The sequence below is a fragment of the Stegodyphus dumicola genome, chromosome X1 (assembly GCF_044657685.1).
Source record: "Stegodyphus dumicola isolate Sdum_Otavi_A_Nest chromosome X1, ASM4465768v1".
Lineage (NCBI taxonomy): Eukaryota > Metazoa > Arthropoda > Arachnida > Araneae > Eresidae > Stegodyphus > Stegodyphus dumicola.
In genome coordinates, this window is record NC_140780.1 from 147,515,404 (window position 1) to 147,528,469 (window position 13,066).

At 35.0% G+C, this 13,066-nt stretch overlaps 2 protein-coding genes across 2 annotated transcripts; both read right to left on the minus strand.

Annotated features, from left to right (window-relative positions):
- Positions 1-3,432: 3,432 nt before the first annotated feature.
- On the minus strand, positions 3,433-4,266 carry LOC146993320 (uncharacterized protein F54H12.2-like). The gene has a single exon (XM_085808217.1). The coding sequence runs from the start codon at positions 4,264-4,266 to the stop codon at positions 3,433-3,435; it is 834 nt and encodes a 277-aa protein (XP_085664343.1).
- Positions 4,267-8,329: 4,063 nt separating this feature from the next.
- Positions 8,330-9,163, minus strand: LOC146993321 (uncharacterized protein F54H12.2-like). The gene has a single exon (XM_085808220.1). It carries the CDS (start codon positions 9,161-9,163, stop codon positions 8,330-8,332), a length of 834 nt encoding a protein of 277 aa, XP_085664346.1.
- Between the last annotated feature and the right edge of the window lie 3,903 nt (positions 9,164-13,066).

The window sequence follows — 13,066 nt, forward strand, 5'->3', positions numbered from 1 at the left end:
TGTTATGTTGAATTTTAACACGTTAGTGTTTTGATTGTAGGCGGCAGTGTTGAACACGTATACATAAACACATTCGTGTTTGGTGTTTTCTTTTACAACACATGTCAGAGAGCACGGGGAGAGATAATTAAATAAAAGTCATGAATGAAATAAGAATGTTAGGAGAAATATAAATATCCATGTGACTTGCCATTTAATTGTGTAACATTTCATTAAACTAGTTTTCCTTCCAGATCTCTGGAAGGAACCAGATTTCAACTAAAAGCTCCTGTTTAGATGCAGTACAGATGAAAAGTAATTGTCCATGGAGCTGATATTGTAAAAACAAATTTTTTTTTAAATTTCTAGTTTCTAGTGAGAAATGTTTGTAAAAGATTGGCCTCGCGTTAGATTCTAGAGCTAAAAGTTTTCAACAAGGTCGTTTTAGACCTCAGTTTCAAACTAATTAACTCTGGCTTGTAAGGATCTTAAGTTTTACTAACGTTTATTTTATTTTAAATCTTTACTATCACTTCTTATTTTCCACTTCCGGTCAGAATTAAAAGCTTTAACTTATTTATGCAAATTTGTCTGGCGAACGCCAAGTACTTAAATTGTGGCTTTTTGCCAAGCGAGAGAGAGGAAGGAGTTAGTAGAAGCAGGCCGCTTGCCTTAGCAGTTTTTACTCGGTTGCTGGTTGACTTCCAGGCCAGAGGTTTAATCCTCGTAATAATTTTAAACGTATTGTAGTGTTAACAGTTCTCTGTACTACATACGGCTTCCTGTTAATATACGGCCAATCTTCCACGTAGGCCCTTGTTTGTTATTCCAAAGTTAAGTTAGAGTTTAGTTAATATTTTTATATTCTTACGTTCACACCACAAGTGGTTGGTCTCTGTATTCCGAAGTCCGGTGTGGTGTGGTGTGGTGTATTTAATTACGGCAAAGCACACGAGGGCTATCTGCCTAAAGGAAGGGATGCCTTTCGTGGAGGAATTTCTAAGGGAAACTGGCTCGTATACACGTTACACATGGGGAAAACCACGAAAACGCCCATGCAGCCAGCCCGTTCGCGGGATTCGAACCTCAGACCGAACTACCAGTGTTCAGCGTCTTTACCGCTCGGCCGCTGGTGGGCCCGAAGTCCGGAAATCATTGTAAAGAGTGAGAAAATAAAGGGTTTCGTATACCCTTCCTGTGTATCTTGTCTACTTCCCACATTTATTGAACACAACTTTAGTAAGCTCCCTGTTCTGAGTCAGGTTTTTGAATGTTCCCAAAGCAAACAAGGAGAAACACTGAACCTGATAAGCCATTCGACGTCTCAAACTGAAATGAATTAACGAGGCTGATAAACATAGTATTTATCCCCAGGAAAGATACCTGTACGAAGGCGAAACGTTTCACTTGTTTCAGGTCGTAAATCAATCAACAAGTAGCTAAATGGAGTTGAAGTAGCATCCTGAAAAATTTCTTGAAAGGCCTTTACTTTTCAGGGGAACATTTGTCTAGCTAAATGCATAATTTGACTTTTATCTCGAGGATTTTTGTATAGGACAAGGTAATGGGAATTTAAATGAATATTTCTCATCTCCTTGCCTTGGTGAAAAAAATTTTGCGTTATAAAAATGACTGAAAGGTTTCGGTGATGACTTCCTTTTGTAAAAAGTTTCCTTAAGCGAGTATCACTTGCTAATTCAGACATTAAATCGTCTATGATAATTAAAGCATTTTGGAGAGTCTGCAGGTTAAATGGTAATCCTTCTTCAAAATTTACATTTTTCATGGAATTAAAAAGAGGTTGATAACTTCCGTAGCAATAAATAATATTGGTCGGCATGGGATGGAACATTATATGATCTATCAATTTCTTCACAAAAACCGTTTTACCCGAACCGGTAGGTCCGCTCAGAAGACAAGTAGAAGGATGTACGAACTTGGGCAGTTCCATTTTTGTAAATGACAGGAACAAGAAAATATTGACTTTTAAACTTTACAGAAAATCTCTAAACAGCCTTTAAGTATATTGGATATCAGAAGACATTCGCTCCTTGAATCCACAATATTTTTCGTAAATTCCAAACAGTGATTTTTGAAAACATTTAAAGAGCTTTGAACGCATTCACAAATTGTTTCTCAGCAATGTGTGTGATTTAAATAAAAATTGGAAAACTCGTGGCACTTGATAAAACCTATTGAATCAATCTTTTGATAAATTTTATAAATGTCAAGTGTTGTTTTATTTTGAAAACAGTTGAAATCTTGTTTAGATGTCCATTGGAGATGAGTCCAAATTAGGAGGGCCATACTTGAAAAAATCCACAAAACTAAAATAACAACAACAATTTTTTGTCTTTCCATGTTCGTGATGTTTAACAGACTGTGCTCACACTGTGTATGGAGAGCCCTTTTATACCCCAAAATGTGTTATCTAAATTGTTGTTACACGAGTTTTGTTTAAATATATGTAGAAACAACACAAAAGAAATACAAGACACAATTTTTCAAATTAAAACAACTTTATTTCTTAAAAATCATGTTTACACCATATCTTTTCTTGACAAATTGAAATATTCGGAAATCATAATTCTTTCCGGTTAACAGTGATACAATGAGTTCCATACAAAGTCCTTGACATCGTTTAATAATAAAATAAATACAATATTGTCCACAGACATTAGAAGTTAAACTTTGAAGCGAAATCTTGTTCCAGCGAACATGACGATATTTCATGACAAAGGATGCGATATCTTCTCCATATACTTCAGGAGGGAGTCCATAAGAGTCGAAAAATTCAAGAGCCTGTTGATCTGCAAGGTAGACAGCTAGCCAATGAGTTCCTTTTTCATCATGTTTGTCCGTATTCAGCACCAGTGCACAGGGAAAATTTTGAATCACAGGTATTTTGTCAGATGGGAAAATACCCGCATAATATCTCGAAGAAATAGGATCTCGAGATAAGATTTGATGAATCTGTGATGAATTCATCAGTTTCCAAAATCATACAGAATATTTCGAGCTTTATTGATTTCTATCAAATTTTCAAATTCAGCATACACTAATAAGGTAACAGTTTGTTCTAAAGGACTGTCAAATTTTATTTCTAATCTTAAGTTGCTGTGTCGAATTAGATTTAAATGAGAGCCATCACAAAGATCAGGTGACAGGTCGAAGCGAAATAAGGAATATCCCTTTGAAAATTCTGATCTTGAAAGGTAAAGTCCTCGGTCGTCTGCATTTGTAAATAAATTCTGATAAGCTCGTATAAAATGGTTTTTCTCAAAATTAGGCTGAAGGGGATTATGAGGTACCGGTTGACCATCTACATAAACGCCGATAAAGTTCATATTATAATGCTTGAATTCAAAAGGAGACTTTTTATAGTTTCCATTGAAGGCATAATTATCGACGCAAGTCACAACAATACGATTAGGCATTTGGCCTATGAAAATGTTATCTTGAATAAAAGTCATATTTCCAGTGGGAATGGAATAGGCTTTGCATAGTACTCTTTGAATGGGATATTTGGCTGTTGATTTTTCTAGGCTTTTTGCATGTCCTAAGCACAAAACCAGGGCTAACTCTCACTTTTCTTACAAACAAAGAAGCATGTTCGAGTACGACTTTAAATTCACCATCTCCCAGGAAACAAAATTCGGGTTTGCTGGGTATGAGTTTAATCTTCATATCCACCATATTCAGCAAAAGTCTTTCTTGATGAAACATATCCAAATGCAACCGGCCAATCATATCGACTGAGGCACTCAGTTTAAACAATTCTACTCGTTGGTTGAATCCTTCATTCGGCTGAGTATCTTGAATGTCAAAAACATTCATACGTCCTGCTGTATCTTTAAAAAACAATTCTGATGAAAGTTGCGAAGTTTTCGTATCAAATCCATGATTCAGTAATTTTTCTATCATGGCTCTGTAGGGATAAGTGTTATTACTGGTGGAAACGAGTCTTTCATTTAAGCTAATATCCCCTTGAGAAAACATAGAATGTAAAAAGAGATTGACAGGTCCCACTTTACTTTCAGCCGTGATTGGCTTGCCATCATTTTTTAAAATTTTCACCTTCACATAGAGTTGTGTCTGTGATAAGTCAAAGTATTCGTCTCCGCTTCCAGAAACATTGAATTCAACAGGACTTCCTTCTGACACATTGGCTAATGGATGAAATTCAACCCACTGACCTTTTTCTATCACTGTTTGAGTGGGAGGTAACGAAAATAAATCCAATTCGGATTTTGCGCATTCTGAAGAATCTTTTAACAGAAAAGCCATTACGAGTCAAAAATATCACGTCGTTGACCAGCGGCCAGCGGTCAAAAGACCAGCGGCCATCAAACGGCCAAGACCACAGGCAGAGGCGAAAAAGAAGGTATTCAAGGGTGATCGAACTGGAGGGAAAAGAAAGCTCCTAGAGGAAGGCACTGAAGGCCGAGCCCGCACAAGAAGGAGGATAAATCAAACACGAATCTTAGCTACCTTCCAGGACTGGGCAGAGAAAAGAATGTCCGAATATCACAAAGATAAGTAAAATTTTATGTTACTTTGCAAACTTAAGTTAATCTTTCATTCTTACTGCAAGTGGCAGATTTCAAGACGTTTTACCTCATGTGAGGTCTACCTTTATCGCCAAAAAGGCGAGAAATGAGTTGTTACCTATTTTGGTATTATGTTTTTCAATTACTCGCGAGTAAAACTAAAGTTGATGTATAATAGGAATGTGTAAATACTTGAATATTGTAAAAGTTATTGTATAAATTTTATTTAAAACATTCTGGCAAGAAAGAAGTTTTAGTCTGAAAGACTTTTGAAATGTAGTATTTCAATGTAGAAGAATTGGCACTTGCTTGGAAAAGAATAGAAGTTAACAATGTACTACTAATGTATGTTTTAAATTGCGTAAAATTAACGGCATGTTAATATGTTCTTATATACAATGTGAACTGTTATTTTAAATGTTAAGAAATATTGTGATATGGTAAAAGTGAAAGTAATGCCAAAAATTTTTAAACTTATTCGTGTGACTGAAAGAAAGAGAAAATTATTGCGAATATGTGTTAAAGGTTGAATGAATGTAGTTAGGCTCTCTGACGCTACACTTCAGAGTTAGCCACTTTCAGAATAGTACCTCAGGGTTTAGAGACGAAGATAAGGTGTGTTACGAGGTCTTGTTATGTTGAATTTTAACACGTTAGTGTTTTGATTGTAGGCGGCAGTGTTGAACACGTATACATAAACACATTCGTGTTTGGTGTTTTCTTTTACAACACATGTCAGAGAGCACGGGGAGAGATAATTAAATAAAAGTCATGAATGAAATAAGAATGTTAGGAGAAATATAAATATTCATGTGACTTGCCATTTAATTGTGTAACATTTCATTAAACTAGTTTTCCTTCCAGATCTCTGGAAGGAACCAGATTTCAACTAAAAGCTCCTGTTTAGATGCAGTACAGATGAAAAGTAATTGTCCATGGAGCTGATATTGTAAAAACAAATTTTTTTTTAAATTTCTAGTTTCTAGTGAGAAATGTTTGTAAAAGATTGGCCTCGCGTTAGATTCTAGAGCTAAAAGTTTTCAACAAGGTCGTTTTAGACCTCACTTTCAAACTAATTAACTCTGGCTTGTAAGGATCTTAAGTTTTACTAACGTTTATTTTATTTTAAATCTTTACTATCACTTCTTATTTTCCACTTCCGGTCAGAATTAAAAGCTTTAACTTATTTATGCAAATTTGTCTGGTGAACGCCAAGTACTTAAATTGTGGCTTTTTGCCAAGCGAGAGAGAGGAAGGAGTTAGTAGAAGCAGGCCGCTTGCCTTAGCCTTCCAGGCCAGAGGTTTAATCCTCGTAATAATTTTAAACGTATTGTAGTGTTAACAGTTCTCTGTACTACATACGGCTTCCTGTTAATATACGGCCAATCTTCCACGTAGGCCCTTGTTTGTTATTCCAAAGTTAAGTTAGAGTTTAGTTAATATTTTTATATTCTTACGTTCACACCACAAGTGGTTGGTCTCTGTATTCCGAAGTCCGGAAATCATTGTAAAGAGTGAGAAAATAAAGGGTTTCGTATACCCTTCCTGTGTATCTTGTCTACTTCCCACATTTATTGAACACAACTTTAGTAAGCTCCCTGTTCCGAGTCAGGTTTTTGAATGTTCCCAAAGCAAACAAGGAGAAACACTGAACCTGATAAGCCATTCGACGTCTCAAACTGAAATGAATTAACGAGGCTGATAAACATAGTATTTATCCCCAGGAAAGATACCTGTACGAAGGCGAAACGTTTCACTTGTTTCAGGTCGTAAATCAATCAACAAGTAGCTAAATGGAGTTGAAGTAGCATCCTGAAAAATTTCTTGAAAGGCCTTTACTTTTCCGGGGAACATTTGTCTAGCTAAATGCATAATTTGACTTTTATCTCGAGGATTTTTGTATAGGACAAGGTAATGGGAATTTAAATGAATATTTCTCATCTCCTTGCCTTGGTGAAAAAAATTTTGCGTTATAAAAATGACTGAAAGGTTTCGGTGATGACTTCCTTTTGTAAAAAGTTTCCTTAAGCGAGTATCACTTGCTAATTCAGACATTAAATCGTCTATGATAATTAAAGCATTTTGGAGAGTCTGCAGGTTAAATGGTAATCCTTCTTCAAAATTTACATTTTTCATGGAATTAAAAAGAGGTTGATAACTTCCGTAGCAATAAATAATATTGGTCGGCATGGGATGGAACATTATATGATCTATCAATTTCTTCACAAAAACCGTTTTACCCGAACCGGTAGGTCCGCTCAGAAGACAAGTAGAAGGATGTACGAACTTGGGCAGTTCCATTTTTGTAAATGACAGGAACAAGAAAATATTGACTTTTAAACTTTACAGAAAATCTCTAAACAGCCTTTAAGTATATTGGATATCAGAAGACATTCGCTCCTTGAATCCACAATATTTTTCGTAAATTCCAAACAGTGATTTTTGAAAACATTTAAAGAGCTTTGAACTTCACAAATTGTTTCTCAGCAATGTGTGTGATTTAAATAAAAATTGGAAAACTCGTGGCACTTGATAAAACCTATTGAATCAATCTTTTGATAAATTTTATAAATGTCAAGTGTTGTTTTATTTTGAAAACAGTTGAAATCTTGTTTAGATGTCCATTGGAGATGAGTCCAAATTAGGAGGGCCATACTTGAAAAAATCCACAAAACTAAAATAACAACAACAATTTTTTGTCTTTCCATGTTCGTGATGTTTAACAGACTGTGCTCACACTGTGTATGGAGAGCCCTTTTATACCCCAAAATGTGTTATCTAAATTGTTGTTACACGAGTTTTGTTTAAATATATGTAGAAACAACACAAAAGAAATACAAGACACAATTTTTCAAATTAAAACAACTTTATTTCTTAAAAATCATGTTTACACCATATCTTTTCTTGACAAATTGAAATATTCGGAAATCATAATTCTTTCCGGTTAACAGTGATACAATGAGTTCCATACAAAGTCCTTGACATCGTTTAATAATAAAATAAATACAATATTGTCCACAGACATTAGAAGTTAAACTTTGAAGCGAAATCTTGTTCCAGCGAACATGACGATATTTCATGACAAAGGATGCGATATCTTCTCCATATACTTCAGGAGGGAGTCCATAAGAGTCGAAAAATTCAAGAGCCTGTTGATCTGCAAGGTAGACAGCTAGCCAATGAGTTCCTTTTTCATCATGTTTGTCCGTATTCAGCACCAGTGCACAGGGAAAATTTTGAATCACAGGTATTTTGTCAGATGGGAAAATACCCGCATAATATCTCGAAGAAATAGGATCTCGAGATAAGATTTGATGAATCTGTGATGAATTCATCAGTTTCCAAAATCATACAGAATATTTCGAGCTTTATTGATTTCTATCAAATTTTCAAATTCAGCATACACTAATAAGGTAACAGTTTGTTCTAAAGGACTGTCAAATTTTATTTCTAATCTTAAGTTGCTGTGTCGAATTAGATTTAAATGAGAGCCATCACAAAGATCAGGTGACAGGTCGAAGCGAAATAAGGAATATCCCTTTGAAAATTCTGATCTTGAAAGGTAAAGTCCTCGGTCGTCTGCATTTGTAAATAAATTCTGATAAGCTCGTATAAAATGGTTTTTCTCAAAATTAGGCTGAAGAGGATTATGAGGTACCGGTTGACCATCTACATAAACGCCGATAAAGTTCATATTATAATGCTTGAATTCAAAAGGAGACTTTTTATAGTTTCCATTGAAGGCATAATTATCGACGCAAGTCACAACAATACGATTAGGCATTTGGCCTATGAAAATGTTATCTTGAATAAAAGTCATATTTCCAGTGGGAATGGAATAGGCTTTGCATAGTACTCTTTGAATGGGATATTTGGCTGTTGATTTTTCTAGGCTTTTTGCATGTCCTAAGCACAACACCAGGGCTAACTCTCACTTTTCTTACAAACAAAGAAGCATGTTCGAGTACGACTTTAAATTCACCATCTCCCAGGAAACAAAATTCGGGTTTGCTGGGTATGAGTTTAATCTTCATATCCACCATATTCAGCAAAAGTCTTTCTTGATGAAACATATCCAAATGCAACCGGCCAATCATATCGACTGAGGCACTCAGTTTAAACAATTCTACTCGTTGGTTGAATCCTTCATTAGGCTGAGTATCTTGAATATCAAAAACATTCATACGTCCTGCTGTATCTTTAAAAAACAATTCTGATGAAAGTTGCGAAGTTTTCGTATCAAATCCATGATTCAGTAATTTTTCTATCATGGCTCTGTAGGGATAAGTGTTATTACTGGTGGAAACGAGTCTTTCATTTAAGCTAATATCCCCTTGAGAAAACATAGAATGTAAAAAGAGATTGACAGGTCCCACTTTACTTTCAGCCGTGATTGGCTTGCCATCATTTTTTAAAATTTTCACCTTCACATAGAGTTGTGTCTGTGATAAGTCAAAGTATTCGTCTCCGCTTCCAGAAACATTGAATTCAACAGGACTTCCTTCTGACACATTGGCTAATGGATGAAATTCAACCCACTGACCTTTTTCTATCACTGTTTGAGTGGGAGGTAACGAAAATAAATCCAATTCGGATTTTGCGCATTCTGAAGAATCTTTTAACAGAAAAGCCATTACGAGTCAAAAATATCACGTCGTTCACCAGCGGCCAGCGGTCAAAAGACCAGCGGCCATCAAACGGCCAAGACCACAGGCAGAGGCGAAAAAGAAGGTATTCAAGGGTGATCGAACTGGAGGGAAAAGAAAGCTCCTAGAGGAAGGCACTGAAGGCCGAGCCCGCACAAGAAGGAGGATAAATCAAACACGAATCTTAGCTACCTTCCAGGACTGGGCAGAGAAAAGAATGTCCGAATATCACAAAGATAAGTAAAATTTTATGTTACTTTGCAAACTTAAGTTAATCTTTCATTCTTACTGCAAGTGGCAGATTTCAAGACGTTTTACCTCATGTGAGGTCTACCTTTATCGCCAAAAAGGCGAGAAATGAGTTGTTACCTATTTTGGTATTATGTTTTTCAATTACTCGCGAGTAAAACTAAAGTTGATGTATAATAGGAATGTGTAAATACTTGAATATTGTAAAAGTTATTGTATAAATTTTATTTAAAACATTCTGGCAAGAAAGAAGTTTTAGTCTGAAAGACTTTTGAAATGTAGTATTTCAATGTAGAAGAATTGGCACTTGCTTGGAAAAGAATAGAAGTTAACAATGTACTACTAATGTATGTTTTAAATTGCGTAAAATTAACGGCATGTTAATATGTTCTTATATACAATGTGAACTGTTATTTTAAATGTTAAGAAATATTGTGATATGGTAAAAGTGAAAGTAATGCCAAAAATTTTTAAACTTATTCGTGTGACTGAAAAAAAGAGAAAATTATTGCGAATATGTGTTAAAGGTTGAATGAATGTAGTTAGGCTCTCTGACGCTACACTTCAGAGTTAGCCACTTTCAGAATAGTACCTCAGGGTTTAGAGACGAAGATAAGGTGTGTTACGAGGTCTTGTTATGTTGAATTTTAACACGTTAGTGTTTTGATTGTAGGCGGCAGTGTTGAACACGTATACATAAACACATTCGTGTTTGGTGTTTTCTTTTACAACACATGTCAGAGAGCACGGGGAGAGATAATTAAATAAAAGTCATGAATGAAATAAGAATGTTAGGAGAAATATAAATATTCATGTGACTTGCCATTTAATTGTGTAACATTTCATTAAACTAGTTTTCCTTCCAGATCTCTGGAAGGAACCAGATTTCAACTAAAAGCTCCTGTTTAGATGCAGTACAGATGAAAAGTAATTGTCCATGGAGCTGATATTGTAAAAACAAATTTTTTTTTAAATTTCTAGTTTCTAGTGAGAAATGTTTGTAAAAGATTGGCCTCGCGTTAGATTCTAGAGCTAAAAGTTTTCAACAAGGTCGTTTTAGACCTCAGTTTCAAACTAATTAACTCTGGCTTGTAAGGATCTTAAGTTTTACTAACGTTTATTTTATTTTAAATCTTTACTATCACTTCTTATTTTCCACTTCCGGTCAGAATTAAAAGCTTTAACTTATTTATGCAAATTTGTCTGGTGAACGCCAAGTACTTAAATTGTGGCTTTTTGCCAAGCGAGAGAGAGGAAGGAGTTAGTAGAAGCAGGCCGCTTGCCTTAGCCTTCCAGGCCAGAGGTTTAATCCTCGTAATAATTTTAAACGTATTGTAGTGTTAACAGTTCTCTGTACTACATACGGCTTCCTGTTAATATACGGCCAATCTTCCACGTAGGCCCTTGTTTGTTATTCCAAAGTTAAGTTAGAGTTTAGTTAATATTTTTATATTCTTACGTTCACACCACAAGTGGTTGGTCTCTGTATTCCGAAGTCCGGAAATCATTGTAAAGAGTGAGAAAATAAAGGGTTTCGTATACCCTTCCTGTGTATCTTGTCTACTTCCCACATTTATTGAACACAACTTTAGTAAGCTCCCTGTTCCGAGTCAGGTTTTTGAATGTTCCCAAAGCAAACAAGGAGAAACACTGAACCTGATAAGCCATTCGACGTCTCAAACTGAAATGAATTAACGAGGCTGATAAACATAGTATTTATCCCCAGGAAAGATACCTGTACGAAGGCGAAACGTTTCACTTGTTTCAGGTCGTAAATCAATCAACAAGTAGCTAAATGGAGTTGAAGTAGCATCCTGAAAAATTTCTTGAAAGGCCTTTACTTTTCCGGGGAACATTTGTCTAGCTAAATGCATAATTTGACTTTTATCTCGAGGATTTTTGTATAGGACAAGGTAATGGGAATTTAAATGAATATTTCTCATCTCCTTGCCTTGGTGAAAAAAATTTTGCGTTATAAAAATGACTGAAAGGTTTCGGTGATGACTTCCTTTTGTAAAAAGTTTCCTTAAGCGAGTATCACTTGCTAATTCAGACATTAAATCGTCTATGATAATTAAAGCATTTTGGAGAGTCTGCAGGTTAAATGGTAATCCTTCTTCAAAATTTACATTTTTCATGGAATTAAAAAGAGGTTGATAACTTCCGTAGCAATAAATAATATTGGTCGGCATGGGATGGAACATTATATGATCTATCAATTTCTTCACAAAAACCGTTTTACCCGAACCGGTAGGTCCGCTCAGAAGACAAGTAGAAGGATGTACGAACTTGGGCAGTTCCATTTTTGTAAATGACAGGAACAAGAAAATATTGACTTTTAAACTTTACAGAAAATCTCTAAACAGCCTTTAAGTATATTGGATATCAGAAGACATTCGCTCCTTGAATCCACAATATTTTTCGTAAATTCCAAACAGTGATTTTTGAAAACATTTAAAGAGCTTTGAACGCATTCACAAATTGTTTCTCAGCAATGTGTGTGATTTAAATAAAAATTGGAAAACTCGTGGCACTTGATAAAACCTATTGAATCAATCTTTTGATAAATTTTATAAATGTCAAGTGTTGTTTTATTTTGAAAACAGTTGAAATCTTGTTTAGATGTCCATTGGAGATGAGTCCAAATTAGGAGGGCCATACTTGAAAAAATCCACAAAACTAAAATAACAACAACAATTTTTTGTCTTTCCATGTTCGTGATGTTTAACAGACTGTGCTCACACTGTGTATGGAGAGCCCTTTTATACCCCAAAATGTGTTATCTAAATTGTTGTTACACGAGTTTTGTTTAAATATATGTAGAAACAACACAAAAGAAATACAAGACACAATTTTTCAAATTAAAACAACTTTATTTTTTAAAAATCATGTTTACACCATATCTTTTCTTGAAAAATTGAAATATTCGGAAATCATAATTCTTTCCGGTTAACAGTGATACAATGAGTTCCATACAAAGTCCTTGACATCGTTTAATAATAAAATAAATACAATATTGTCCACAGACATTAGAAGTTAAACTTTGAAGCGAAATCTTGTTCCAGAGAACATGACGATATTTCATGACAAAGGATGCGATATCTTCTCCATATACTTCAGGAGGGAGTCCATAAGAGTCGAAAAATTCAAGAGCCTGTTGATCTGCAAGGTAGACAGCTAGCCAATGAGTTCCTCTTTCATCATGTTTGTCCGTATTCAGCACCAGTGCACAGGGAAAATTTTGAATCACAGGTATTTTGTCAGATGGGAAAATACCCGCATAATATCTCGAAGAAATAGGATCTCGAGATAAGATTTGATGAATCTGTGATGAATTCATCAGTTTCCAAAATCATACAGAATATTTCGAGCTTTATTGATTTCTATCAAATTTTCAAATTCAGCATACACTAATAAGGTAACAGTTTGTTCTAAAGGACTGTCAAATTTTATTTCTAATCTTAAGTTGCTGTGTCGAATTAGATTTAAATGAGAGCCATCACAAAGATCAGGTGACAGGTCGAAGCGAAATAAGGAATATCCCTTTGAAAATTCTGATCTTGAAAGGTAAAGTCCTCGGTCGTCTGCATTTGTAAATAAATTCTGATAAGCTCGTATAAAATGGTTTTTCTCAAAATTAGG

What these genes read in the sequence shown, in the direction of transcription:
- LOC146993320 (XM_085808217.1), bottom strand. Translation starts at nt 4,266, where the DNA reads ATGGCTTTTCTGTTAAAAGATTCTTCAGAATGCGCAAAATCCGAATTG.
- LOC146993321 (XM_085808220.1), bottom strand. Translation starts at nt 9,163, where the DNA reads ATGGCTTTTCTGTTAAAAGATTCTTCAGAATGCGCAAAATCCGAATTG.